We start from the raw sequence: 27,769 nt of genomic DNA, 5'->3' as shown, positions 1-27,769 counted from the left end.
CTGTAGTGTTGGAAGGCACAGCCTAAGAGAAAGGGGCAGAGCTAGCAAAGGAGTTCTCAGATGTGGCATCCCTGCATCAGCAGTATGTCTTCTATGTGTGGAGTCCATCACCTCTGTGACTAAACTTGGCCTGTTCTTCCCCTCCTTGTGTACCTCAGGTGTCCCTTCTTGCACAGAACTACTGGAGACACAGAGAGGAGGTATCACTTGCGCTACTACAAAACTGGAATCTGCATTCATGAGACAGACTCCAAGGGGAACTGCACGAAGAACGGAGTCCACTGCGCGTTTGCTCATGGGCCCCACGACCTACGCTCCCCGGTGTATGACATCAGGTTAGTGGAGCTTGGGGCTCTGTAGGAAACAGGGAATTTCTGTACCCAAATGAAGAGTCAGGTGACTGTAGGACAATGCTACTTCAGCATGGAATGCTTAGTGTTGGAGTGATGGTGATATATCCCTTCCTAATAAGGCAGATCTATGCATTCTGCAGGGAAGAGAGCACTCTGCGGTTGTGCTGTGGTTTGGATTCTGATGGGGGGAGTCAAAACAATGCATCTGGGACATGCATTGAAGCTACTGTTTGACTAAAGATGCCCTGACAAAAAGTAAATGAATAAGATAAACCCTCTTAGGTGTTGTTACCACTCTCCAATATATCAGGTTCTATGTATGTTTATCTGTCTTTTCATCTGCTCAGTCTGTGTGTTGATTTAACTCTGTCCACAAAGGGAGCTTCAGGCAATGGAAGCTTTGCAGAATGGTCAGCCTACATCAGAAGGTGGCATAGAAGGTCAGTCTGCAGTTGCTGCCAGCCATGCTATGATAGAGAAAATACTCAGTGAGGAGCCAAGGTGGCAAGGTGAGCGTCACTTTGGGTCTGTGGGTCACTTTGGGTCTCCTGTCCAAAACTTGTGTGTAATCTAAATCCAGGACCTCTCCCACTGATTGGCTGCTTCTTTGACAGACACCACGTACGTGCTGGGAAATTACAAGACGGAGCAGTGTAAGAAACCCCCCCGGCTCTGTCGCCAGGGTTATGCCTGTCCCTACTACCACAATAGCAAAGACCGAAGAAGAAGCCCAAGGAAACACAAATACAGGTACTGTGGTCCTGGATATTCTATTTCCCAGCTGAGAGTAGAAGTCTGTAATGAAGGATGTAGGATTTGGCCCACTAGACTGTCCCAGATGTGATGGAGTGTTATTTCTGCCCAGGAGACAGCATAATAAACTACATGAGGAGCTTTGCTGTGTGTAGGAGCCAGTACCTGTAACAAATGACTGTTGCTAAATCATGCTACAGCTCTGCTTTTATAGCAAATAAAAAAACCTGTGCCTGGCTTCTCCTCACCATATAAACTCCACTTCAGAAAGCCATGCAGGAAAAAAAGCAAACAAAAGGAGGTTTTAATCCCCATCTAGAAGCAAACTCTCACAGCAGTGCTTTCAAGGTGAAGGATTCAGAACCATCAAGCTGCTTGTTGTATGTGCCTGGTGATGGAGATCATGAGGCACAGGCTGGACAGTGCTCTTGCTGGACATGCATTCCTAACCAGCTGCTGAAGGCTCTGCTTCTGAGGCACCGGGGGTGTTCTCCTCGCTCAGCTGTCGCTGGATTTTTCAGCGTGCTGTGTCTCCCTGCACGTGTTTCATCCCAGTGATAGGCCCTCATTTCCTCCAGCACAACAGAGCTTTTGTTGTGGGCTCAGTGGGGCTTTTCCTTAGTTCTTTTTTGAAAAGCATAAGAGCAGACCCGAAAGGCAGGAGGGAGAATGCATACTGTGGAGGTTACCACTTCCCTTCCCTACCCCCAAATACATTTTTTAATCAGCACAGAAATACTCTTTTACAAAAACCAAACCAAATCCCCGACAAAACAGGTAAATAAAACTCAGAGTAGTGTTCATCCCAGCACTTTTGAGGAGAAACAGAAATGCTTAACCCGTCTTCAGGCAGCAGCTGTGTGCTTTCTGCCCCTGCCTGGGCCCTTCGGGAAGGGAAGAGGTGAAAGCTCCTCTCCCCTGCTCTCCACTGGCTTTGCTTTCCCCACCCCCAGCTGATGTGGCTGCCTCTCACGCAGGCATCTGCCGCTGCTATCTGCTTCCCTCTGCTGTTGTTCGAGGGAATGGTTAAGAGCATAAAGAGCCAGGGGAAGTAGGTCACGGCAAAAATTCAGATCTGGGAAAAGGAGCTGTTCCTGGCAAGGAGGAGGAAAGGGGACTTGCCTTTTCCCCAGTGACCTGACTCGGCCTTTTTTCCACATGGCCATACTCTAACCCTGGAAACACACTACAGTAAGGGTATTACGTGTTTGAGGATTAGCCAATTAACTTATTAGCTTTCTATGAAAGTATAGTTCCAAAACAGAAACCAGACCCAGCATCTCTGACACTAATCACATCAGCTGCTAATATTGTTAAGTTATGTTGGTTCAGCTTGTGTTGGGTTTTGGGTGGAGAGCTAAGCCAGGCTTCTTGGCTTTGGGCAACTGGAAGAGGGAGGAGAAGATGCAATAGCAGCTGGGTGGGGGCTGGGGAAGCAGCAGCCAGCCAAACAGATTGTACAGCTGAGGGTGGGCAGGCAAACCTGCTTCCCAGCTGTGGAAGCTGAGCTCAAAGCACATTGGTTAGTCTGATGCATACTCCTGCTGCCTTGTGTACACAGATCTTCGCCATGTCCCAGTGTGAAACACGGAGACGAGTGGGGAGATCCCAGTAAGTGTGAAAATGGAGACTCATGCCAATACTGCCACACTCGCACAGAGCAGCAGTTCCATCCAGAGGTACAGTAGCCTGCTCACTCTGTTTGGTAGCTGACTAGAAGAGCAAAAGCATTCCAGTGCTGTGAAGAAAATGAGTGTGCCAACTGGGAGAGTGTGTGGGCTGCTGGCAGTGCGGTCCTGGGATATGGAGAAACTGCATGTCGGAAGTAAGCTGAAATTCAGCTGCCTTTGTTAGGTGGGCCATGTGGGAGGAGGGAAGAAAAGTAGGGGAAAACTCAAGAGTAAGATGAGTTTCATGTGTGGGAATCATTTTGAAAGCCTGGTGTGGGTTTGGAGGTGAGCAAACAGCATCTGTGTCCCTGAGGAACAAATTTGGGTTGATGATCACTGGAAACCGTAGATACTCTGGAACTGGTGCTGAAAACCACCAAGCTCTTAGTTGTGGGCATGCCTAGAGCATGTCAGTATCCTCACAGAAAGTGTAATTAAGACTTTTTCCTAGTCTGCTTCATGTTACAGTGTTGAAAAGCTTTGTTGGGCCTGTATCTGCAAAGTAACCATTGTCACCGCCTGTCAAACTGGGGGGAAGGGGAATAGTCCATTTCCTACAGTCATTGTCAACGGTTTGTTATTGTCCTTGCCAACGTGGCTGTAGCTTTCTGTGCTGTCATCTGTCAACTGTGTTCCTACCTTTTTACCATTTGTAATATCCATGGAGCTTCCAGTGAGACTGAGGGACTTCATGGCAAATGGTGACCTCTGGGTGAGCGGAGGTGTGATGGGTTGATCCTTGGGTGAGCTCTAGCTGTGATGGGCATGCTTTGGTGTTTCCAGAGCTACAGTGGGTTTTCTTTTCTGTGAAGCAAAGTGCTGAAATGGTCACCCTAAACTCTGCTGGCCTCTGTGCCTTTTATCTGTGTTCCTATCTTGCTGTCGAGTCTCTTTGTGGTACTTTTGTACCTGGGCTGCTGGTCATTGGTTTTTTTCCTGTTCATGTCTGGTTTTTTTTTTTTGTTTGTTTGTTTTTTATTTATTTTTCATCTTTAGATCTACAAATCCACCAAATGCAATGATATGCAGCAGTCTGGCAGCTGTCCCAGAGGACCCTTCTGTGCCTTTGCACATGTAGAACGTACGTGGGCTGCTTCTCTTGTCTTTCATGGATATTTGACCTGTGGAGACCTTCTGGCCAAAATAGCTTAAAATATGGGGCTGCTAAACTAGAGCTTCTGTGAAGGATTTCTGAAGCCAAAGTATTAACTTTGATAATTCCTATAAAGCCATGCTAGTGTGGGAGATGTTGGCTGAGCTGAAGGCAGTAGGTAGTCTCTAGAGCTCAGCTCTCACTGGCTCTTGAAGTATCTCCCTCTGTTCCTTCTAACGTGCTTAGTTCTCTCTGTGTCAGTTTAGGAGGATGGACACAGACAAAGCTGCTGCTTTTCTGTACGTGGGTGAACTGTACCTGGCTAAGTTGCAAAGTGTTGCATTTTGAACAGCTGAGGATAAAATTGCTAATTACAGATAATGTATTGCTCCATTTAAAAATTCAATACTATTTATGAAGCTGTGCTTCAAGTTTAAACCTTTCTGTCTGGTTGGAGAAGTAAAAATATGCAGCTTTTTTGTCTGCTTTTCCTGAAATCCTCTTTTCTCAATAGCTTCCTGATTTATAGGGCATTAGTTCAGTCCTTAGCTTCAGCATCTGTAAACTAGTGCTGCTGTTTCAGTTGGAGCTCCACATTCAGGTTAGTTCCCACTCAGCTCCTACACTCCAGCCTGACTGTTTAATTTGCAGTGATTAGAGCAGGTTACTCAGAAGTCAATAGATTGTCTCTGATCCCTACTCACTACACAGCCTCGAGCAAATCTCCTTGTTACTTGATTACCCTTTGTAAATGGTGGAATTAGTAATTGCTGCCTTTGTCATGGAATGGTGAGAGTAAATTCCCTGCAGGTTATGCAGTTCCTTTCCTAGAAGCCCTGTCACAAGCAGTAATTATAGCTAAAGCTGTGGGCTATGACGGCCCAAAACACAGTAGTGCAGCTACACAGGATGATCCAGCAAGCTTAGGAGAGAATGAAATCTTGATAAAGCAGCAGTGTTTAACAATCTCCCCTGTGTCTAACACAGTGGTTTTGTTTCGGAGATGCCTCACTCCTAACAAGATTACTGCACTTGATACTGTACTGCTTCAAAGCCAGAGTAACATTCAGTGGCATTAGGTCATTCCAACCTGGGTATTTCTTGTGCTGTCTTATGGAATTGTGTCTTTAGCCTTGTTCTAGCAAGGTGAACAGTGAGGGCCTAATTCAATTCAAATAACAGGAGCCTGTCCAGTATATTTGCTCTTGGCATGACTTTTGCTGATTGGTAGCAAGAAACATGTTGAAACCAGGGTGTTAAAGATACTGTCATACCAGAATAGTGTCAGTTAGATAGGTTTTGTGAAGATGCTGAGTTGTATGTAAATGCTACAAGGCTACAGCATCTCTGCTTTACCTTCCAAGCCAATGACACTTCTTTTTTTGGTGTATGCCATTTCAGGTCCTTTTGGGTTTTTTGGTTATGGCTTGTAATGAGCACAGATGGAAACTTGCCTCCCTTGGCTAATTATAATGCACCCACCAACTTTCTGCCTATCAATGAAGGAAGCTCTGCTTAGTTCAAGACAGCTGAATGAGTAACACACTATTCATGCAGGGAGGATAATTTTGGAGCAGCGTTAATGGGCTTAAAAGAGCAGCACAGTGTACAAGTGATGACAGGAATAATGTAAGGAGTATTAGAGAAGTAGTAGCCATTTGCCAGATGAGGTTTCTCCTTGCTTCTATGCTTTTAAGGAGGTGGAATGTTTCTTCTCTCAAGAATGTCAAAGTGTTCTTGTTCCTAACTGTCTTGTGCTCCACTGCAGTTGTGCAGCTTTGAGTAACGTTCCCTGTGCTTTGATTTCTTGCAGAGCCTGCACTCAGTGAAGACTTGCAGCAATCCTCGGCTGTGTCTAGCCCCACACAGACAGGCCCTGTGATGTACATGCCGTCAGCAGCTGGTGATTCTGTTCCAGTCAGCCCCTCCAGTCCACATGCCCCAGACCTTAGCAATGTATGTAGCACTCTGGGGGAGCATTGTCCATACCTTAGCAATCTGAGTTTCTCCGAGTCACTTCCTTCTCCCAGGAAGAGAAGTCCCAAGTAGCCACAAGCCCAAAGGAGATGCCGTTTTCCTTTTGGATCTCAGCTCCACACTTTTTAGAGGGGTCTGTTTGCTTGGAACATACAATTTGGTAGCTTTAGTATTGTCCTCTCACCTATAAAAACTATGAAGCCTTCCTTTCTGTGCAGCAGTTGTTGAGGTCCCTTCAGGAAAGTGGAATACATCCGCACATGAATTCCAACTCCTTCCTGTCTGGAGGTACATATTGGGCTTAGTTTCCAAGTACTCTAATTAAAGGCTGTGAGCCAGTCACATCTAAAGTACATAACTACAATGGAGTTTGTTTACATATGTAATCTCAGAGGCTTAGCCTGTGCATATTGTGTGTTGCCTTATAGGATATCCTTGATTCCCTCCCTCTCCTACTTGTGGAGACAGCTAAACTCTGGAATGTATTTAAGTAATGCCTCAGATTGTTGGTAGTAGTTGAGTGGAGTTGTACATGCAGGAAGGGAGATCTTTCAATGCTGAGCAGATACAGATGGGTAAGAAGCCTGTGGAATGCAAGACCACTTCATTTTTGCTGAGATCTTTGGGTTTTTTTGTTCCTTAAGTCTTTCCTGTTTGCACTGCTGTTGATAAGGTGTGTAACCTTTTCAGATGGTTGGTCAAGGTAAAATGACATTAGTTTGACTCCTTTGAAACTGATCAGAATGAGGTGAACTCATCCAGGACCTCTGTTCTCTCTTTTCCCCCTCTCTTTGAAAAGAGAAGCTGCTAGTTTGATTTTTATTAGTGCCACAAGCCGAGCTAAGAGTTCATAGTTCTCCTGAATTTGGTCGCAGCTAGAATTCCAAACAGGTCTTGAAAAGTCTGGACACAATATTTTTCTCTCACTAAATAAGACTCTGGAAAGCAGTAAAAAAACCAAACCCCTTTCATCTTGTCAATGTGTCATCTAAATTCTCTGAAAACTGCAGTGAAATTGAAGATAACCTTCCACTTAACAGACCATTTAGGTCTGTTCCATATCAAGCTCTCAGTCTTTTAAACAATCTTCCCTAATCCTTGGACATACGCCAAACGGCAACACATGTCTCTCCGTGACTTCATCACTCCACAGGGCATCTGCATGTAGCTTGCAAACAAATATGGCTTTGCTGGTGATCATTTTACATCATGAATTAATCAGAGGAAGAGGTCCCTCTAGCAGCCAGCCTCACGTGGCCTGTTCTGTTTTGTATTTGTACTGTAGGTGTGGAATAAATCAGGAACTCTGCCAACTAGCCCCACCTCCACCACAGTGAGTAGTATCTTTGCAACTGTAGGGAAGCGTGGACAGCAGAATGCCTGTATAAAAATAAAACCAAAACACTGTAGGATGCTGCTTCTTTCTAATGCCAGCCCAGATTGTGCCACATTTGAATCTGTGGTGGCAGCAGGCTGTCTAAACGATGTCTGAAGCACAGTCGTGCTTGCCAGTGCAGGCAGATCATTTCTTGTCCCAGGGAAGTGGGATATCTGCATTGATCCAGGTCAGCCCTTCTTCTAAAACTCATCATAATCTCCTTTGCTGCTGTCTGTGGCTTCATCTACAGTGCAAAACTAGCCTTGTTGCATGTGATTGTGATCCCTGGTATTAGTCCAAAGAATGGAACTGTTGGAAATCCTTGGGGTTTTTAATGTAACTGTTGATACTTGGCTTGTGCCTGCATTAAAACTTTCAGATTTCCAACAGGAAACAGACAGGAGTGCACATAGCTCAGATATGCTTGGTTGTTCTGCCTGCCAGAGCACCTTCCCAGGTTTCACAGTACTGCTCAGAGTGCAGACAGGATCCCCTGTAGCCTAAGGAAAGCAAAGAGAGCTTTGGTCAGGTTTGGGAGCTTGATCAGTCACATCTAACGCCTCAAGAAGAATAAATGTCACTAGATCTGTAGGCTGTGTTTTATAAGACTACCTTGCAGTACAGAGTGAGGACAATAAAACCATCATGGTGGGACTGTATAAATCCAGTATCTAGTGGAGCGTTTTCCTGGTTCCTGATGACTGTTTCCTGGAAGTTTGTGTGCTTGTGTTGACTCTCAGTATTACTGATGCACAAACAGTGAAGTGAATGAGCTCTTCCCTGGGATGCCTCTCCTCTTGAGTCATTGCTACTGGCCAGCTGTACTCTCCTGACACTTCTTCCTTCTATTAGATTCTTTGTAGGAACAGCAGTCTCGGAAGCCCATCTAATATATGTGGGTCTCCTCCTGGTGCCATTGGAAAGCCACACAGCTTGGAGACCATTGGTTTTCCTCCAGACTCAGTAACAGCAGCCGGCACCTACAAGAAAGCGCCGGGGTTTGAGCGAGAAGATCAGGTGGGGGCCGAGTATTTGAAGAGTTTCAAATGCCAGGTTAGTAGGGAATACTGGCTGGAAGAGCTGGGGGGAGGGATGAGGAGGAATGAGAAATTGCCCAGTGTAGCCTGAATGTATTTCTAATTTTCAAGGCTCCAAACTGACAAAGCATGATTCTCAGCAGGAGTTCTCAATCTCTGCTGTTGGTTTCAGCCTCTCTTCCAGTCTCTTCCACCTTACATCTGTTCTTGTCTGCCTGGCTGTCATCACACTCAGTTTGTGGAAGTTGAGCTGCTGCTTGTTTACCTAATCCCTCACAACTTCTGTCCTGTGTTGACTCCCCAGGTAGCTTCCCACATATCACTTCTTGCTCTTTCTTTTTCCTTGTTTAGGTCCTTGCCAAGAGTTGCTGTTTCTTCTGCTGTGTTGTCTCACGGAACCTCATCCCTCCTTCTCTGTTCTCACTCTGAACTCTTACCTTGATCTCCATGACTTGGTTTGTCTTCTGTTTTCACCTTTCATTTCTGCAGCGTATTAAAAATGTCCTGTTAGTTGTCTCTTGCTTCTCTGGCTGCATCATTCTGATCCTTGACTCTCTCCTGTGGCTTCTGTATTAGATTTGAATTCCTCATTCTCATTTGAAGAACCTTTGGCAATCTTACCCAACCTGTGTCTTCAATGACATTCCCTCTTGTCCCTTTTTGGATATCCTAGTCTTGTCTTGCTGCTTCCTCAGTCTTCTCCTTCTTGGTGTCATGCCTTATTCAGACTCCCTAAGCCTTGAACAGTCTCTTCCATCTCCTCTGCCACACATAAGCTTTTCCACAGTCAGCTTCTTGCTGTGCATTTCCTTTCTTGATGTTACAATTAATAGTTTCTCTGCCATCCCTTCCAAGTCAGCTGAACCCAAACCCAGTTTTTGTTCCTCACTGGGTTTGTAAATGCAGTGGAAAGGGAAGAAAGAGTTACTTTTATGAAGAGGTGTCTGCAAAAGCATTTCCTGTAAATTCTCTCTTCTTTTTTTTTAACATAAAAAGCAATAAAAATACCTGATCTCTGTTGCCTGAAAACAGTGATGACAGGAAGTGCTGCTTTCAACCTGGCTACACTTAACTCTTCTCTGTAATTTTAAAGAAGGTAGACTTAATGAGCTTGTACTGCTGTGTTAGCATTGCACTGCTGTGAAAAAAGCAGGGGAAATAGCCTGTCCAGACAAGATCTTGCCTAAAGCAGTTGGATTTAGAAGCAGACTCTGTGGGTTTTGTTTTATGTATTTTTCCAGCTTGAGGAAAATGTGACCAAGCCTTGCAGTAGGACCAGTCTTGAACTGTTTAGTCTCATTAAAGTGATGTAGTTACAAATAGAGATTAAGCTGCATGCATGCACGCTTCCTTATAAATGCTCCCATTGTCTTGCCTAACGTGGATGTGGCTTAGGAAACTGCAAATTGATGCAACACATCTTTAGGGGTAAAGAGCAGACCATGCTGTGATCCTGGCACTTCTTGTGGGCACAGCAGCTTGTAGCAGTTGTTTAGAAACAAAAGCAGAAACATGTGCCCCTTCCCTATTGCCTCTGCTGCAAAGGAGGAGTGAACCCAAAGGCAAAGGACTGAGAGAACCCCTGTTTCCTGCCAGCAGAGGCAGAGTGCCAGGGAGGCCCTGCTTTGGAGAGAATGGCAGCAAGCCTAAGCCAAGGAGAAAGGGGATGGAGCATGAATAGGACTTTGAAAAGGAGGGCCAGATGATGAGCATTTATGTCTGACGTCCAGGTTGTGCTACAAAGATACTGTATTCAGGTAGCTGCTTACTTATGTGGCTTTAATGTGACTGGAATAAGCAGCTATTAAGATATAGACAGAAGTAATCACAGTTGCCTTATGCTAGGCTTCTACAGACAAAATTAGGTGTCTCATAACTGTCCTGATTTAATTTTCTTTTAATCTGTAATTACTCTTAAAGGTTTTCTGTAATTCCCTTTGACTGCAGTGGGCACCAGAGAGTCTCATATACCCTGTAAATTAGACCAATAATTAGGCAAGTAACTATGTTCACTTCTATTTGAAAACTTAAGAGACACTCTGGCTCAGCTCTGCACTGGGCTTCTCATTTTCCCTCTGAAGGTTCAGTACAAATAGTTTCTATCTTACTAGAATGAAAAATGCACCTTCTGTGTTAATAGATTCCACAGAGTTTGTGGTAAGGCTGAGCCAGCAGTTAAAGCTAAAAATACTTTTCCTGAGTCCCAAAAGACTTAGCAGGCTGGAAAAATGCTGGCTGCACTGGAAAGGCTTGAATGCCATGACCTGGAGGTGTTCCTAAGTCCTGACATACAGCACAGTAGGTTTGTTCCATACTGGTCAGAAAACATTCGGCTTCACTCCTAATTTATGTCTCTTGTTTTATGCCCTGACTGCAACAGGGCAAGCTGGAGGTTTGCAGGCTGCCCTTTCATTTTTCTGTCTAGATGTTTGCCCTTTTTCATGGTGTTCAGAGCAAAAGGAGGCTGGCCTAGTGGTGACAGGCAGTGTGCTCCATTTTTTTTTTTCCCCTGGTGTTGCATGAACTCCAGGCAGTGAGAATGGAGATTGGTTTAGAAATGCATTCACTTTTTCTCCTCCTTAAAGGGGAAAAAAAACAAACCTCAAAACACAACAAAAAAACCAAAACCAAACCACACCAACCCTTTCCAGTAAGACTTAACTGCTGCAGAGCCTGTGAGCTCCACTGGCAGGAAGCCTCTCTGCAGGCGGGGCCAGGGCCGGGTCTGTGCCTCCTCTTTAGCTGCTGACGTCTGTCGATAGCACATCTTGGTGCTCAGCTGAGTGTCAGGCAGGGCAGGGATGTGTGGGGAGGGCAGCAGTGTGTTATCAGACACACACAGATGCAGCTGCCTAACGTGGCTGTTGCACACAAAGGAAGACAAGCCCCTTCAGTTGAGTGGTGGCTTTGCTGTGTGTAAACACGCTTGTGTGCTGTTCAGGGAAGCGTGAGGCAATGATACCCATCACAGAAGGATCTTTGCATCCATATCCAGGCTTTGACCTCCTCCCCATCTGCCCATAGGCATACAGCTGAGCAGAGAAAATGATTTAATTAATTAAGGAAAGCCAAAGGATGAATTCTTCTTCTGCTCTTTCGCCTGTCTGGTTATGTCATCCCTGCCCAGCAATCATTTAACTTTCTCATAAGATTCTTTAAGCCAACAAGTCAAGACCTATCACTTCAGGCCAGCTTGGTGTCTCCTGTGCTGCTGTTGGACATCATGCCTGGATCTCTCCTGTGGAGGTGGGGACTGCCTCTGTGTGTGCCATAAGCACCTCTGAGCTGACTTTGTCTGGAATATGTCTCTGCTTCAGGCTGGAGGTTGGAGAGTGAGTAAACAAGCAGCCTTGACTCTCAGCACTTTTTTGCTCCCTGTCTGTGCCCAGAGGATCTGATTGATCTCTCTGTGCCTTAACCATGTAGCAGCATGGGAAGAGCAGAGCAGGGCTTGCAGAACAGACCGTTACACACTGACAAGCTGATGAGGCCACTTCCTTCCCAGCTCTGGTTATTGTAGCTCAGAATGGACATGTTGTGAGGCAAGAGGCTTGATATCCCCTAAGGTTATACAGCTTGGAAGGCCCTCCAGCTGAATTTTTTGGCTGGAGAGTGGAATTTCAAATGTATGTTGTCATTCATGCAGTTTTGCAATTCCAGACAGCCTTGAGCTCACTTCTGTTTCATAGCTGTGAGCTCTGTGTTAAGGGATGGGGGGGGGGAAAGATTGTTTTCATAATCAGTTTTGATGATGTGGCTTTTAAAATGGAAGTTATCACTGGACTTGACTTTGCAAATGCTAGCTGGGAGCTGGCAAAGTTTGAGGGCAAACATAATCTACATACTTGGTTCTCCCAAAGCTGAAAAATGTTTACATCATAAAGAAATACGCCTCTCACCATTTCTGGCCTTTTTTAGATAGTGGCAGGCCTGGTGAGTTATTTATAGCAAGGCAAAATCAGTCATGTTTGGTCTTGGTTCTTAAGAAGTCCTTTGTGCTAGCAGAGAACTTAGAGCAGCATTGAAAGCACATGCAATTGTCACAAGGCTTTGCATAACTCCAGAGGTGATGTCTTGGAAAGCAAATTACTTGGAGTGTTTTCAGTTTACTTTGCTTTCCCATTCTATGTATTCTTCTTTGCCCAGAGCAGGTTGTAAGAGAGGAGGGGACTGTGTTTCCCATGGCCTCTGCAAAGCCATTTTTAATTCTGCTGCTAACTCCTCTGCTTAATCTTTTGTTTCTTTGCTGCAGCAAGCAAAAATGAAGTCCCACTCGCTGGAACACAGGAGCCAGGAGCAACCTTTGTTACAGCCCAAACAGGTACGGTACTGCTGGCAGGGCTCTGAACCTAGCTTGGTGCTTGCAGCGCTGCAGACAAGGACACAAGAAATCTGTGTGGATCCAGACAGCTCTGCAGGGAGTAAATGACAGTCCAGACACCATTAGGGATGCTCAGCTTGAGGGATTACTTTATGAAGACGGGATGATTTGCTGGAGCTGTTATTTGTGAGTGGCTAGACGGGTGTGAATTGAGGATAGATTCAGAGGCCTGGGCCATGCTGCAGATTGTCTCCAAATGACAGAAAATTGAGCTGGAATGGATCTCTGGAGTCATCCAAGTTCAAGGATTCAGCAAAGAGAATTTAATATCAGGTTCTAAGTCATGTGCTGAACTAAGTCCGAGTGAGTGATTGGTTGACCCCTCCCTATGATTGCATGCAACCTGTGGGTCGCAGGAGTTCATTCTGGGGCAGCCTGAAGGATGTCTGTAATGCTGGGGGGGACAGGGGGACATGGAGCAGAGAGCAGCGGGCAGAAATGAAAGGAAAGCTGTTAATCTCTCCCCCACCCCCCAGCCCAGTCGTAGCACCAGCCATCTGTCAGGTTGGAAGCAGGCAGGAACAGGTTTGCTGCTGATCTTTGGCTTCTTCCTGCATGTTTCTGAAGGGATTCTCCTATGAAGGTGTTTTATTTCCTCCCTCTTTCCCTTTTAAAACTCTTGTTTCAGGACATACTGGGTATTCTCCCAGTGGGGAGCCCACTGACATCCAGCATCTCCTCTAGTATCACCTCCAGTCTGGCTGCAACGCCACCAAGCCCTGCCGGCACCAGCAGCATACCAGGCATGAATGCCAATGCCCTTCCTTTCTACCCAACCAGTGACACCGTTGAGTCTGTCATAGGTAACTTTGCCTTTTTTCACTCATGCTAATAGGGCTTCCTCAGACATGGATCACCAGGTATGAGAGTTGGAGTAGCGTGGGGGGTTCCAGTGAACTCCAGTTTTTCGTCTCTGTCAGTGCTGGCAGATTCCTGAGGCTGTCAGCTTCCCCCCACCCTGTGACTGTGACACATCTGATGTTTTCTGCAGGTCATTACGGATGAAACTCACCCACGGGACCAACAGAAGGCCTCTGAGCCACTTGTTCAAAATGTCAGATGGTGTAAAGGGCCTTAGGTTTAGGTTTGTCAAAGTGACAAAGAGCTCTTGGAGTAGGCAGGAAATCACAGGAGCGTTTTCCACAGCCACAACCCCTTCCATCCTAAATGACAGGTTTACAGCGAGGGCCACCATCAGGTGGATGGTAAGGACTTGCCCTTTGTAGAATGTAGGACAGAGGCTGTAAGGAGGAGGAGAACAGGAGAGTCCAAAGAATGGAATCACTCCTTAGAGAGGTGCAGGATTTTTTTTGGTCACCTGTGCTTCCTTTTTTGGATTAGGTGGTTTTTTTAAATCAAATGTTTCTGAGGTGATCTCACTAATTGGCTACAAATAATTATAGAAGTGAGTGGGCAGGTGTGGGATGGAATGATATTGATCATGATTAGTGATGAGGCATATTCAAATAGGTGTAACATTTTCAGGCATTCATGAGCTTGCTTTATTTTGCCCAATCTTTGAACCTCAGAGATGGTTTTGGTGTTTTTTTCAAGTGTTCCCCTCTAATGGTATTTCTGAGTGGCTCTTCAGCAGAGCAGGGACAAAGCACAACCCAGACATGTCACAAGCCAGTGTTAAGGCATATTATGGATAAGCTTGAAAGAGCAGTTTGGGGAGGAATTATGGGAATTGCTGTTATTTAATCGAATTTGTCTTTTCCTCTAACATTTGGAAGTACTTTGAGACAAAAAGAAATCAGATCAGGCTAAAAAGAACCCCAATGGAAAAGCTGCCCATGGCACTTCTGCCAAACTGCTAAAGGAGAGCATTGCATAGGGCAGAGAGTAGGGCTGTGCAGACTGACAAATAGAGAGCAAAGGCTCCTCTGCATGTAGGCTCTTTGGGCCATCCTATCTCTTGAAGTTGTTGGTCCTTTATAACATAATTGGTACCTCTGTGTCTGGCAGAGTCTGCCTTGGATGACCTGGACCTGAATGAATTCGGAGTGGCTGCCCTGGAGAAGACATTTGACAGCAGCACAGTGCCCCACACGAGTGGCATCATGATAGGTACATGAAAGCAACAGAGCTTTCTTTATCTTCTGCCAAGCAGTGTTGCCCAGTCACCTCAGTGGAGCCAGCCCAACAAAGCTCTAAAACCAGCCCCAAAGTAGCACTGGTTGCAAAAGCAATGATAACAAACTCTGGCAAGTGCTGAGCATCTTTGAAGCGAGAGCTTGCCCTTGTTGATCAGCAGAGCTGAGTTCTTACCATTGGGCCCTGGTGTCTTGGGGATGTTTCTTGAGACTGAATGAGACTTGCTTGATGATTATTTTTTTTTTAAAAAATTAATTTTTGGTTTTTTAACTGTGCAAGTAGATCCTAGAAGGCATCTGATACCTTTTAAAAACAGGCCAAAGCACAATGATTTGCATCTTAAGCAGAATAAACTCTCCCTAGCAGTAACAGGAAACTCACTGACCTGGTAATGCTATCCATCTGTCACAGAGTGTCGTCATGGTCTGCTGACTTGATTCCTGTAATGTCTGTCTCATTTTAATATGTGGAGGTAGGCTAAGGCCTCTTCTACCTGTCTCTAATGAGTGTCCAGGGAAACAGGAAATGTCTCAGAGCTGTCGGGATGTGGTTGTAGTTTCTGGCTGCCCTTGCTGTGTAAGACAGGTTTTGAATGAAAGGTGACTTTAGTGAGCAGAAGGTTTCCAAGGGAACTACACTGCCTGGAGCTGTGTTGAGGTAGAAAGGGACCTGTGGAAGGAACCCTAAAGAATATCACTTCCACTTCTCTGCCACAAATCAGAGCTTGGTGGGAGAGTTTACTGTATATGTCTGCTGCTAGCCCTGCTTCCGCTGCTGCCCATCTGCAGTGCCTTAGAGATCTTCCATGCTCCTTTTCTCTCTGTTCACATCAGGTCTGGGTGTTACCTGGTGATCTAAAAAGGGAGATCAAGAGAGTGTGGGGAATGCCCTGTTCCCTCAATCTGTGAGTGGCAGACAGAAGCCTTTTGGTTGGAAGAGACTTAAAGAAAGAGACCAAAAAAGGAAATTTGGTTGGAATGAGCTTGTGTGTGAGGGGATTGTGATGTCTCTGCAGGATGGGCTGTTGTTCATTGGGGGATTTTTATTACTGGTAAATTCAGGTGCTCAAGTACATCTAAAACTAGTTACTGATTTTTGTTGGTTAAGATCATGACATGACCTAGCATGTTAGTCTTCTTCCTACAGGTTGTTTGGAAGTGTTAAAGGCAGAGGCCTTACAAAATATTTCACCGGGTACCAAATCCATCTTCTCTAGGCTGATAGGGCTTGAACTCTGCTCAGAGAATCTGTTGTTGCTTGGGCTGATGAAAGACTAGTCCATGGCACTCTGGAGGGTCTTAACCTATGTGGTTTCTGCAGCTTCAGTGCTCCTCTTAGAAGCTGAGAGGGGAATGAAGCCTGATGAGAAGCAGAGGGAGTCCCAAGGGGCTTAGGAAGGAGAGAGGGAAGCTAACACCTTCTGCTCTGACCTCCTGCGCTGTGCTCTGGCCCATACTCATGGTCACACATAGCCATCCTCTCTGTGTGTTCTTTGTCCAGGTGGGAGTTTGCTGCAAAGTTCTGCTCCTGTAAATATCCCCGGCTCCCTTGGAAGCTCTGCCTCCTTTCACTCTGCCTCTCCTTCTCCACCGGTCAGCCTCTCATCGCATTTCCTCCATCAGCCCCAGGGACCCTTAAGCCAATCAGAAAACACATTCCTGGGGACATCAGCTTCTCATGGATCATTAGGTAAATGCACAGTGTGTGTGTCCCATGTACATGCCTGTCTGTGCCATGTAAGTATTTTCTTTTTAAGCTGGCTTTAATGTGTTCTTTTCACTGCTGCCATTTGTACCTCTTCTTCCCCCACGAGAACAGTAACAGCCAAAAACCAGATGGACAAGGGGGTCCTGACTTTTTAGGCTGAGAAAAAGGGACAGATAGGTTAAGTGATTTGCTCTGATGATGCCTTTCTGGGAGAAAGAGGCCTGCCTTTTTCTGCCAGTAGTGCTGTGCTGAGGCTTCACATAAAGTTCAGAGCAGAGTGTCTCAGCTTTGCTCTCTAAAGGTGGGAACTGCAGCTTGCCCTTGGGACTGCTTGCAGGTCATCGTGGTGCCTGGCAGCTCTAGAGCAGGCTTGGGTCATTGTACTTTTTCCCCCTATTTGGCAAGCTGCAGTTGACTTTGCAAAAGGTTGTCCCCTTTGCTCCTATTTTTTTTTAATTCTGGGTTTATTTTTTCTTTTTCCTTGATTTTTTTTTTTTTTTTCCCTCCCTCTTGAGGATCTGTTTCCTGTATGTGGGCCGGAAAGGAGGAGAAATTGCTTTGGAGCTTCAGCTGGGAACTGAGGGGCCAAATCTACTTTATTATCAAACCTCAGGATTACCTTGAGAAGTAAAACAGCTCAAGGCTACACTGGCTCTGCTCACTTCTGCTAGTCAATATTTGTTCTCTGGGTTGATACTGGACATAAATGCTGCTTCCAACTTGAGACAGACTTTAATCATTGCTGTTCAGCTTAACCTAATAAAATGATTACACGCTCTCGTAATCTATTTCTGCACGCACTTATCTGGGTAACTGCATCCCTTGTTTGCACAGGCCAAAAACCATGCTTCCCTGCCTTGCCTTTGCTCTTTTGTTTGGCTTGAGCAGCTTTTACACTTACCCTAATAAGAACACAGACAAAAAAAAAGAGACATCAGAGGGTTTCTGCTGTTAATTAGTGGGGAGGCTGTCTGTTCATCCCAGATTCAGTGAGAAAAGGAGAACTTGCTGATAAAGGCCTGCTTTTAATGGCAGAAGAAATAAGCAAAGCAGTTTTGTGTCTTAGCTCTACAGTTACACAAATGAAAACCCAAAGAACTGCAGGGAATGCAGAAATATATTTAGATGCTCCCATTTTTAAGGAAATAAATACAAATAATACAACCAAACCATTTTTTTTTTTGCTGAGGTTTTGAATGAGATCTTTAAACAGTAACCTAGCAGTTGGGAGTCTGGAATGTATTCCCTTGCTGAATGCACATAAGGTAGTGTGTAGTGTCTGTATTACTGCTTATTTGTCTTGCAGTTGAGTTACAAATACCTAGTCCTGGGCTGGTTCCCACTGTGCTAGATGTGAAACGTGCAGAGAAGGCAATCCTGGCCAGAGGGCCTTGCTGCTTCCAACATGAAATGAGAACAGCAGGTGGAAAGAAGCAGTAAAAAAAAGAAATGATGAGATGAGCTTGGTCAGCATCATGGCAGGATTTGTGGCTTGCCAGCATGCTTTAAAAGCAAAATGTGAGTTGAGGTTGCATGAAAACTTCTTGCTCTCAACCGAGCGTGCTTCAGAGCAGATCCACGGTAAGTGGCCTGAGCCAATGAGGAGCTCTCCTTGCTCCGCTGAATGACTTCTTGGTGCACCTTAGCCCTTAATGAAGACAAGCTACTATTTTTCAGCTGTTTTCTTACAACTGTTCGTGTCTTGGCTGGCACCAAATGGCAAGTAAGTGGTGTTGGGTTAGCCCTCACTGGGAGGCCCTTGGCCCCAGGGCTTGCTTGCAGACGCGGTTCAAGCTGCTGTAAGGTCAGAATTAGCAAATGCAACTAGATTTAGGAGTGTCCACACCCAGTGGTGAACACCACTAAATGAGAATGGCTGCTGCATCAAACAGGTGTGTGTTGGTGTGCAGAGGAGTCCACATCACTCAGCAGACTGGGCTCAATATGAGCTTTTTCCTCCCAGGTGCGAAGTGTGGATGCTTCCTCTCGAGTAAAAACATTTTTGTCCTTAAAGCAGTGCAAGTGAAAAAGAGCCAGTTTTGTTTGCAGCTAGTTTCCTACTGCTTTGTTTCCTAAGCCTTCCTGAAAAGAGAAATTATTAGAACAAGCTGAAGTAGGGAAGTGGTTAATTAGTCTAATTCCTCTAGCTTCATGCTAGAGCTCTGCAGGGTTTGAAGCTGATGTGTGTACCACTGCCTCCGTTGGTTTTCCAGTTAGTGCTGTTTGCTGCATATGCAAACAGTAATGATGTTGGTGTGTTCCAGTCTCACTCTTTGGGATGTGAGGCTGCTTTCTGAGCACCAAGCTGAGTCAAAAGCAGACGTTTTCTTCAGGTATAGCGTGAAAGGAAGCACCACCTGGGTTGGCTGCGTGAACCAGTCCTGTTCCCCGGTGCTGATGGCTGTGCTGCGCAGGAAAGTGGGAAGGCAGTAAGCACTTCAGAGACTCTCGATGAAATCCAAGCTGGCAGTCAGCTCTGCTCTAAAATAATCAATGCTTCTAAAAACAGCCTGCTTCAAAAGTAGCTTCCACTCAGTTTCTTGGGTCCTCCTTGTATCATTAAAGATGAGGCCTCACGGTGTGAATCTTCCCTCGTAAAGCCTTTCTGTGATGGACTCTCCTGGGACCTGGGGCTGAAGGGAATTCTTAAGATGATCTGTTTTCTATGCACACATATCTTTGTTTAAATCCTGGATTTCACAGGGGTAGGGAGGAAATGGGGAAATTGCCAACACCTGTGACATAACCCTCTCTATTTCCCTGCGAAACAGGTTTAAATGGGATGAACAGCAGCATATGGGAGCACTTTGCTTCGGGGAGTTTTTCGCCCAGTACCTCACCTGCGTTTCTGTCAGGTCCAGGTGCTGCGGAGCTGGCACGGCTACGACAAGAGCTGGATGAGGCCAACAGCACAATAAAGCAGTGGGAAGAGTCTTGGAAGCAAGCCAAACAGGTACTTGTGCAGCTCCTGGGCTGAGGGATTGGGGAGTGTAAGGGAGGTAGGAGGGTGTCGGCCTTTAACAAGAAGCTTCCTGGATGTGGAGGTGATGGGAAGAGCCACACAGACAGATTCTCTGAGCATTTGTACTGCTATTCTGTTGTATTCTTTCTTGTGCCTTGGGGAGAGGCATTGAATCTCTGTGCCTGATGCCTTCAGATGCTGGAAGTGCAAGGCCAAGTGTCGTAACAGGTGCGCTGAGGTGCTTGACAGCCTCTTAGACCTGCCAGTTGACTTAGATCCCTGACAGTTTGCAAAGTTCATCCCACTTAGAGGTGGGAGCCAAACATGTAGAACCACAGCTCAGCCAGGCAGGGTGTCTGCACTGAGCAGCACTTTGAAGCAGCGCCCCAAGGATGGTTTAGAAGTGGGGAGCAGGGCAGATTGGACAGAGCACGCTCCTCCTGGGGAGGAGTGTATGGAAATGGATTTATTTTTTTTTTGCCAGGGATTCTTTTTTGGAGGCTGAGTTTTCAGGCTGCTTCTTTTATTCTCTTGGTTGGAACTTGCAGGCTTGTGATGCTTGGAAAAAGGAGGCAGAGGAAGCAAATGATCGCGCCAACACAGCTAACATGGAATGTGAACTGGCCCGGGAGCAGAGGGAAGCCTTGGAGCTGCAAGTGAAAAAACTGCAGGAGGAGCTGGAGAGAATCCACACAGGCCAGGACCCTCAGTTTCTGCGCTCCTACTCTGAGCTGGAAACGCTCTCACTCTCTTCACTTTACACCCTCCAGAAGCAGCTGCGGGCAAACCTGGAGAAAGTCGATAAGGTGAGTGCCGGGGCTGCGCAGGGCAGGGCTGTGCGCTCTCTGCCCCTACAGCTTTCTCCCCCTTCCTTCAATACAGCCAGAAAGCAGAGGGCTATCAAAGCAATTCCACGTGGATGTTGCCAAAGTGAATTTTACCCCTCTTACAGGAGACTGCCAAATGCTCTTTGTGCCTAAAGCACAGAGTTTAAGTCAGTCCAAGCTGCTCCGTTGTTCCTAGAGGTCCTACAAGCCATCAGTGCTTTGCTGCCTTGCTTTTGCTTCAGGAGATGACCAGAAGGACAGCTGCAAGTCCTCCCTCTGCTGCCTCCTTGCTGTTCCCCAAGCCACGTAGCACAGGGCAGCCTCCCCTTTGCTCCTGTGACTGCGATGCTGACGTTGTGCCCTGTCCCCCTCTCTTGCAGGCAGTATTTCAGATGCAGTCAGTGAAATGCCTTAAGTGTCAGGAGGAGAACCGGGTGGTGTTACCGTGCCAACACGCAGTGCTGTGTGAAACCTGCGCCGAGGAGGGCGAGTGCCCCATCTGCCATCCCAACAGGCCCCCCCACTCTCTCCAGTCGTGACCTTCCAAGGACACTTCTTCTAATCATATCCTATAGAACTTTTTAACTTTATACAGACCTACATCTATATGTATCTGTACATACATATATGTATGTGTCTCTAGAGATGTATATGCGTGTGTGTGTGTGTGTGTAGGTGCGTGGCTGTCCTGGCTCTGTGTGCACACACACACACACACACAAAAGACAAAAAATTAGTTGCAGAGCACTTTTTAATTTTTTACATCCCCCTCCCCCCCCCCCCCCCCCCCCAAACCCTGTATCTAAACTGCCCCTCACCCCTGCCCCACTAATTCTTAACTCTTGAGGAACTTTGAGAGCTGTTTTTAATACAGATCAAAGGGCCATTTGCAAAGAGTGTTGTGTTTCTCCTCTTTTTCTATTTAGGTGATAACAAATTTTTGAACTATTTTCCAGGAGGATTTAGAGTGGGCAAGAGGGGCTTCCATGTGCTTTCCAGAGGAAGAGTTGAGATCACAGGGAGGATCGAGGTGGATTTGAAATGACTTGGTCATGAACTCAGTCTCCCTGCTCTTTGACTGACCCAGCTTGGTTAAAGCTGTCCTCCCTGATGGAAGCTCTGCTGGGTGCCTGCCTGGTGGGCCTCTTGTTGCCCAGCTCTGAATGTGCAGGAACTTTGTCTGCCATTTCAGCAGCAAAGTTCACTTTTTAAATTGCTTTTCTTTTTTTCTACACTCTTTGTATATTTGTACAAAAAGAAGAAAAGAGGGAAAAAAAATATAATTATTGGACCTAGAGCAAGCCAAGCCCCAAAATTCAGTGACTGGTGGTTGTTGCTGACACAGCTGACACACATGCCAGGTCTGAGCAGCCTTAGAAGTATCACCCTTGTGTCAGCTAAAGCCCTTTAGGAAAGAAATATGGATGCAGAGGTTGGTTCTCTCCAGGCACCCCTTTGTCTGGTGGCTGCCTAGAGGCCTTTTGCTGTTTCAGACCAGATTGGTTTTGATTTAGCCACAGGGAGCTGATTCACAGTCACTGCTGCAATGCCTGAAAACAATTCCAGGTTATCTGAGGACACTCGAATGGAGTCACTGTTGCCTGTGTCAGCACCTCAAGGGTGGTTGTTTGGACTTCTGGGTCCAGAAGGCTTCATGCTAGAGATCTTGTAGGCCTATGGCGACAGAGAAAGCCCAGCATGACGAATGCCACCACCTCAGACCTGACCAGTGGCTGAGCTTTCCTCTGGCCTGCTCCACCGTGCGTGTCCATTGGATCTGTACATCAGGTAGACTGCAGTAACCTGCTGGGATCTCAACCAAAAGGGCCACTCAGTTGCCTAACCCGTTTTCATTTAGCACAGGGACGCTGCCTGTGCTCCCCCACTCCCTGACCTTGGCAAAGCACTGGAACCTCCAGCAGCCCACTGGTGTTAGGAGCACAGGATTTATACTGGAGCCTCTCAGAAAGCTTCATGTTTAATGCAAGGACAGAATTAGGTTTGCTTCCATAATTCCACCTTTCCTTTCCATGGAAGGGGTTTAATATGCATTCCCAGATGATCTCTTTAAGTGCAGCTCTGTGTAGTTCTTTTGGGTTCTTTTTTTTGTTTCCCAATAACTTTTTTTTTTTTATGCTATTTTTGGTTTGATTTTGATTTATTTTCCCCCCCCCCCCATGTGTATTTTATTGTAACTAGCATCAGGTTTTTTAATTATTATTATTATTGGGTTTTTTTTTAATGGAGAGACACTGTTGAGTGACTTATTTGTGGCTATGTTGCTTGGTTATAGCCTTTGAATGTCTGTGCCATGGGGCAGCTCACCTGCCTCGGTCTGATCTTAAGGAAAGACCTTTTAATAAAATACAGAAACATTTCATTATTATTATTTTTTTTTTTAAAGGAAAAAAAAATATTGAAAAGGGACAACAACAAAATATAAAACCCCAACAGAAAAAAAAAACCAACCACAAAGTGGGGGTGGGGGAGGAGGCAAAAAGCCCAATTGAGATAGAAAAGTTTATTAAGAAGGTTTTTGGTTTGGTTTTTTTTTCCTTTGTAACTAACTTAAATCATAGGAAATCAACTCTTGAGTCAGGTCTTTAATGTTTATGAGAAGCAGAGCTGATCAGCCTGGTTTGGCTCTTGGTTTTGTAACACTTTTGGTTAGCGTGGTGGTTTTAGCTGCTCTCCTGCCTCCCTGGGGGACTGCTCGGGGGAGGCTACCTTTGGCCCAGCCCTCTGTTACCAGAGCTGCCCAGCTCCTGACTGCATCCCATTCCCACAGGGGCTCTTCACTTTGGCCCTCCTCTCCAGGTGGAGCTTCTCCACCCGTGGCAGCTCAGTGGCACTTCCAGTGGCAGGGTGATGCAGGGCTAGTGGTCTCAGGGAAGGAGATGTTGGCCCCCAGTTTCTGTGGAGCCACATGGCTTAGGCAGAGGCGAGGGTGGGGGGTGGGTGTGTGGGGTGTGTACAAGGAAAATTCCAGACCACAGTAAACACCTTTTTGTTTTTCCCTTTTCAGTCAAACAATTTCTCTCTTTTTTTTTGTATAACTTATACTGAAGGACCAAAGAATTCAGAGCAACTTCACCTTTTTGTGGCCCTTTAACTTTGAACTTTGCATTGCCACACCGCACTCATGGCAGAAGAGCCTGAAGGAATTAGCACTAGCCCCTTCTCTTGCCCCCACCCCAAGGTGTCTGAGCACTCTCTTTGCACAAGCACATAGACTGCTTCTTGCTTTCCTCTGGTTCTCTAAGGAACACTTCCTAAATTTAGGTTTTTATCAATTTACTTGCTGCTTTAAAAGACACACACACAAAAAAAAGGAGAATTATCTGAAATGTGAATTGCTTTCTTAAGCATCAGATGGAAAAGAGAAGTTCATGGATTTTGTGAATTATTTTTTGAGGGGCCTCTTGTAGGACCATGTCAGAGCCATGTGAGGTGAGAGCAGGGGCCCAGGGCAGCGTTTCTGACCTGCCTCCAGCACTTGTTACAGAGGAGCTGTAACCGCAGCACTGCATGTGAGGCTGAAGTGTCTTGGTCAGCTTCTGTGTGGTGTGAAAAAGAGTCTTGGTGAGGTGAACCTGGTGCTAATAAGTCCAGCCCCTGTAATCAGCTGTCCTTCTGAAGCAGGAACTCCCTCTTACAGGCCAGCAGAACCCAGGGGGCTTTTGGTTTTTTTCCGGCTGAGTCGTGCTTCACAATTAAGTTTTGGTCCACAAGGCTCCTCAGTGAGCAGCCCAGCTGGCTCTAGCTGAGCAGCCATGAGCAAGTCTGGGTCCTGCCTCCTCATGCAGACTCCTTATTGGATGATGACATCTCCCTCCCCAGATACTTTTTTTGGGAGCTTTGGAAGCATCAACCTCAGTGACTAACTGTGCAGGTTGGACACTTCTGAGCTAAGAGCTGGGGGAAGGGAGTCACCATTGAGTTGTGAAACCACAGTATCTTAAAGGTCAATAAACTCTTACATTATTATGGATAAGCAATATAGAAGCAGATGGCTTAAGACAACGCTATCCTGGGTAGATAAGACACCAAAAAAGCAAAGCTAGAGCTGTAGAAGGTAGCCAGGAGCTGAAGAACTTTGCCATTGCTTTGGGCTAACAGGACCGCTTTTAGACCATCTCTGGCCTTAGATGATGTAGCTGCATGCCAGCTGTGGCAGAGACTTGGTGGCACAGGAGGGACCAGGGGAAAGTCTCAGAGTTGGAGCACAACATTTTCTTTAAGCAGATTCCCCCCCCTGCTCCAGCTCCAGGGGGAGGAGGTCACTGCAGCTCATCCCCTTCTGAAGGGTTTTATACTTTCTGTGCATCTCCGAAGCTGAACCTGAGCCGCTTGCAAGGCTTGTGCAGCTGAGCCAACGAGGAGGAGTCCTTACCCTGTGAGGAAGCCCCTAACACTGACTGGACTCAGTAATTCATTGCTGTTCCACCAAGCCTCTGACCCTCCTCTTCCTTCTGTCGCCCCTTTAGCTCAGAATGAAGACTCTTACCAGTATTTTCCTCCAGAACTTCACCACAATCCTTGGGAGGCACTGCCAAGAGCAAACCAGCTGCTCCTGGCTGTAAAAAAAACACCTTAGTTATCTGTAAAGGTGAAGTATTCCTGCAAACTCAGTGACTGCAGTGGAGAGATTTCTTTGTGGGGGGGGGCAGGGGGGAAGGCCTTCCCCCCCACTCCCCAAGCTTCCATTGTTTGAAAATAAATACCAGTATACAGCTTAAAAAAAAAAAAACAATAAAAAGGAGAAAAAAGAGCAAAAAAGGAAAAAAAAAAGAGAAAAAATATATATAAAATAATAATAATAATAATACTACACACTGCAGTATTTTTATTTGGTGGCATATTCTGGCCCCAAGGCTCTTCCTTCCCCCCCTCCCCCCACCCTCCAGGCTGAGGGGAGGGGGGTGGGGGGGGGTGGGGGCAGAAGCAGCCCCCTTCAGTGTCGAAGTTGGCAGAGTGGTGGTGGTCGGTGGTGGTGTGTAACACGTGTTGTTGATTTCCCTGTGTTAGAACTGTGATTGCAGCTGTCCTTCTCTCGTGCTCTGTAAATATGTGTTTTGGCTGTCAGAAAAAAAAACAAACCCTGGTTTTTAGACTCTTTTTCTTGGCAGAGTGAATTTGCATGTGGGGGCTGGAAAGAACTCAAATCTGTGTCACAGTTTCCAAGGGCAGGAGGAATTTGTCTTCTTCTTTTTTTGTTTGTTTGGGGTTTGTTTTCCCCCCCTTGTTTTGGTTTGGTTTTTTTTTCCCTTTCCTTTTTTTTTTTTTTTTTTTTTAGAGGACAATAAATTTTTATTTTTTTGCTAAGAAAAAAAAAACCAACCTGAAAAAAAAAAACAACCAACCTCTGCTAAAGATGTGTGTGTGTATGTGTGTGTGGGGGTGGGTGGGTGGGAGGGGGATGTGTGCCCTGTGCTGGGGCTGGGGGGAGGTGCAGAGGGCTGGGTGGGGGTGGAGCTCTTCAAATAACAAATTGAGTTCTTCTTCTGTCCCCCCCCCCCACAGCAGACTCCTGGCCAAGCTGTCAGCCCCTGGCTTGGACAGCAGCACTCTGAGCTAGGTTAAGAACTGGCTGGAGGGCCGAGCCCAGAGAGTGGTGGTGAATGGTGCCACAGCCAGCTGGTGGCCAGTCACTAGTGGTGTGCCCCAGGGATCAGTGCTGGGCCCCATGCTCTTTAACATCTTTATTGATGATGGACTCGATGCCCTCATCCAGATCATCAGTAAATCTGCAGATGACACCAAGCTGGGGGCAGGAGTTGATCTGCTGGAGAGTAGAGAGGCTCTACAGAGGGACCTCGACAGGCTGGGCAGATGGGCAGAGGCCAAGGGCAGAGGCCAAGGGCAGGAGATTGAACACATCCAAGTGCCGGGTTCTGCACATTGGCCACAGCAACCCCATGCAGAGCTACAGGCTGGGGTCAGAGTGGCTGGAGAGCAGCCAGGCAGAGAGGGACCTGGGGGTACTGGTTGATGGTAGGCTGAACATGAGCCTGCAGTGTGCACAGGCACCCAAGAGGGCCAATGGCATCCTGGCCTGTATCTGGTGCTGGTTTCCTGGGAGAAGAGACCAACCCCCACCTGGTTACAACCTCCTTTCAGGTAGTAGTAGAAGGCTCTGGGGCAACCTGAGAGCAGCCTTCCAGTGCCTCAAGGGGGCTCCAGGAAAGCTGGAGGAGGGCTGCTTAGAAGGGCCTGTGGTGGCAGGGCAAGGGCCAATGGTTTGAAACTAGAGCAGGGTGGATGCAGATTGGACATTAGGAAGAAGCTCTTTACTGTGGGGGGGGGTAAGACACTAGAAGGGAAGTTGTGAATGCCTCATCCCTGGAAGTGCTTAAGATCAGGCTGGATGAGCCTTTGAGCAACCTGCTCTCGTGGGAGGTGTCCCTGCCCATAGTGGGGGGATTGGAAGTAGATGCTCTTTAAGGTCCCTTCCAACTCAAGCTCTTCTGTGATCTGATTCTAAAATTTTATCACCCAGATTCTTGGTGTGGACAAGAATTTATCTCCCCCAGGTGCCATGCTGGGGGGAGGTGAGCTCTGCCTGCTGCTGGTGGGGGATCTGGACATTTAAATCCTTGCAGACAGAGTTTCACGTGTTGGCACCCAAATGGGCATGCCTTGCATATGGATCCAAGAATTACCTTCTGTTCTGATGCTTTAGAGGTGCATCAGCCACTTGCCCTGGGTCCAGTCACAATGAGACTCCAAATCACCCAATTTAGAGTATTAGTGGTGCAATAAAATCGACAGAAGTGCCTGCCCCCTCCCCTCTTGTATGTGGTGCATTGATCTGCCTGGGCTTCCTCCTCAGGCTTGCCTTTGCTGGCAGCTGGTTTTGTATGCTCCAAGCCATATGATTTAATCCTTAGGCATTTCTCCTTCTGCTCCATGGGGTTAGGCTCTGATTGTTTACTAGCATCATAGAATCACAGAATGCTTTAGCTTGGAAGGGACCTTTAAAGGTCATCAGTCCAACCCCCCCTGCAGCCAGCAGGGACATCTGCAGCTACAGTAGATTGCTCACAGCCACAACCAACCTGACCTGCAATGGTTACAGGGATGGGGCATCTCTTCCTCCTTACCAGTCTGAATCTCCCTCTTCTAGTTCCAAACCATCACCCCTTGTCCTGTCCCAACAGGCCCTGCTCAAAAGCCTGTTGTCATCTTTCTGATCAGTCCCTTTAAGCACTGAAAGGCCAGCAGAAGGTCTTCTTGCAGCCTTCTCTTCTCCAGGCTGAACCTCAACTCTCTCAGCCTGAGGGCCTTACAGCAGAGAGCTTTTAGCCTTCCCATCATTGTGGCCTCCTCTGGCCCTGCTCCAGCAGGTTCATGTCTCTCCTGTGCTGAGGACTCCAGGGCTGGCCCCAGCACTGCAGGTGAGGTCTCAGCAGTGAAGAGCAGAGGGGCAGAATCCCTCCACCTGCTGCCCATGCTGCTGGATATCAGCCCAGGACATGGCTGGCTCTGAGCTGGCAGCACAGGGTGCAGGCTCTTGTCCAGCACCCCCAAGTCC

The 27,769-nt window shown here is 46.7% G+C and overlaps 1 protein-coding gene across 6 annotated transcripts in view; it reads left to right on the top strand.

The window, feature by feature from the left end:
* Nucleotides 1–20,946, top strand: part of UNK (unk zinc finger) — a 45,671-nt gene extending 24,725 nt beyond the window's left edge. The window contains exons 3-17 of one of the 6 annotated variants that reach the window (XM_054170435.1): nucleotides 159–335; nucleotides 732–862; nucleotides 968–1,103; nucleotides 2,668–2,785; nucleotides 3,773–3,857; nucleotides 5,683–5,825; nucleotides 7,132–7,179; nucleotides 8,077–8,277; nucleotides 12,514–12,582; nucleotides 13,271–13,445; nucleotides 14,611–14,712; nucleotides 16,240–16,428; nucleotides 19,302–19,399; nucleotides 19,957–20,214; nucleotides 20,616–20,946. In XM_054170435.1, coding sequence (XP_054026410.1) covers nucleotides 159–335; nucleotides 732–862; nucleotides 968–1,103; nucleotides 2,668–2,785; nucleotides 3,773–3,857; nucleotides 5,683–5,825; nucleotides 7,132–7,179; nucleotides 8,077–8,277; nucleotides 12,514–12,582; nucleotides 13,271–13,445; nucleotides 14,611–14,712; nucleotides 16,240–16,428; nucleotides 19,302–19,399; nucleotides 19,957–20,214; nucleotides 20,616–20,774 — 2,089 coding nt within the window. In that variant the 3' untranslated portion in view covers nucleotides 20,775–20,946. Of the gene's footprint in view, nucleotides 1–158; nucleotides 336–731; nucleotides 863–967; nucleotides 1,104–2,667; nucleotides 2,786–3,772; nucleotides 3,858–5,682; nucleotides 5,826–7,131; nucleotides 7,180–8,076; nucleotides 8,278–12,513; nucleotides 12,583–13,270; nucleotides 13,446–14,610; nucleotides 14,713–16,239; nucleotides 16,429–19,217; nucleotides 19,400–19,956; nucleotides 20,215–20,615 lie in introns of all 6 variants that reach the window. The other 5 variants (XM_054170433.1, XM_054170437.1, XM_054170436.1 and 2 more) reach the window with 5 other exon arrangements.
* Nucleotides 20,947–27,769: the final 6,823 nt, after the last annotated feature.

This window comes from Dryobates pubescens, chromosome 20 (genome assembly GCF_014839835.1).
Source record: "Dryobates pubescens isolate bDryPub1 chromosome 20, bDryPub1.pri, whole genome shotgun sequence".
Taxonomy (NCBI): Eukaryota; Metazoa; Chordata; class Aves; order Piciformes; family Picidae; genus Dryobates; species Dryobates pubescens.
Note: the sequence above shows the minus strand (reverse complement) of the source record. Positions and strands in the feature narration are given on the sequence as shown.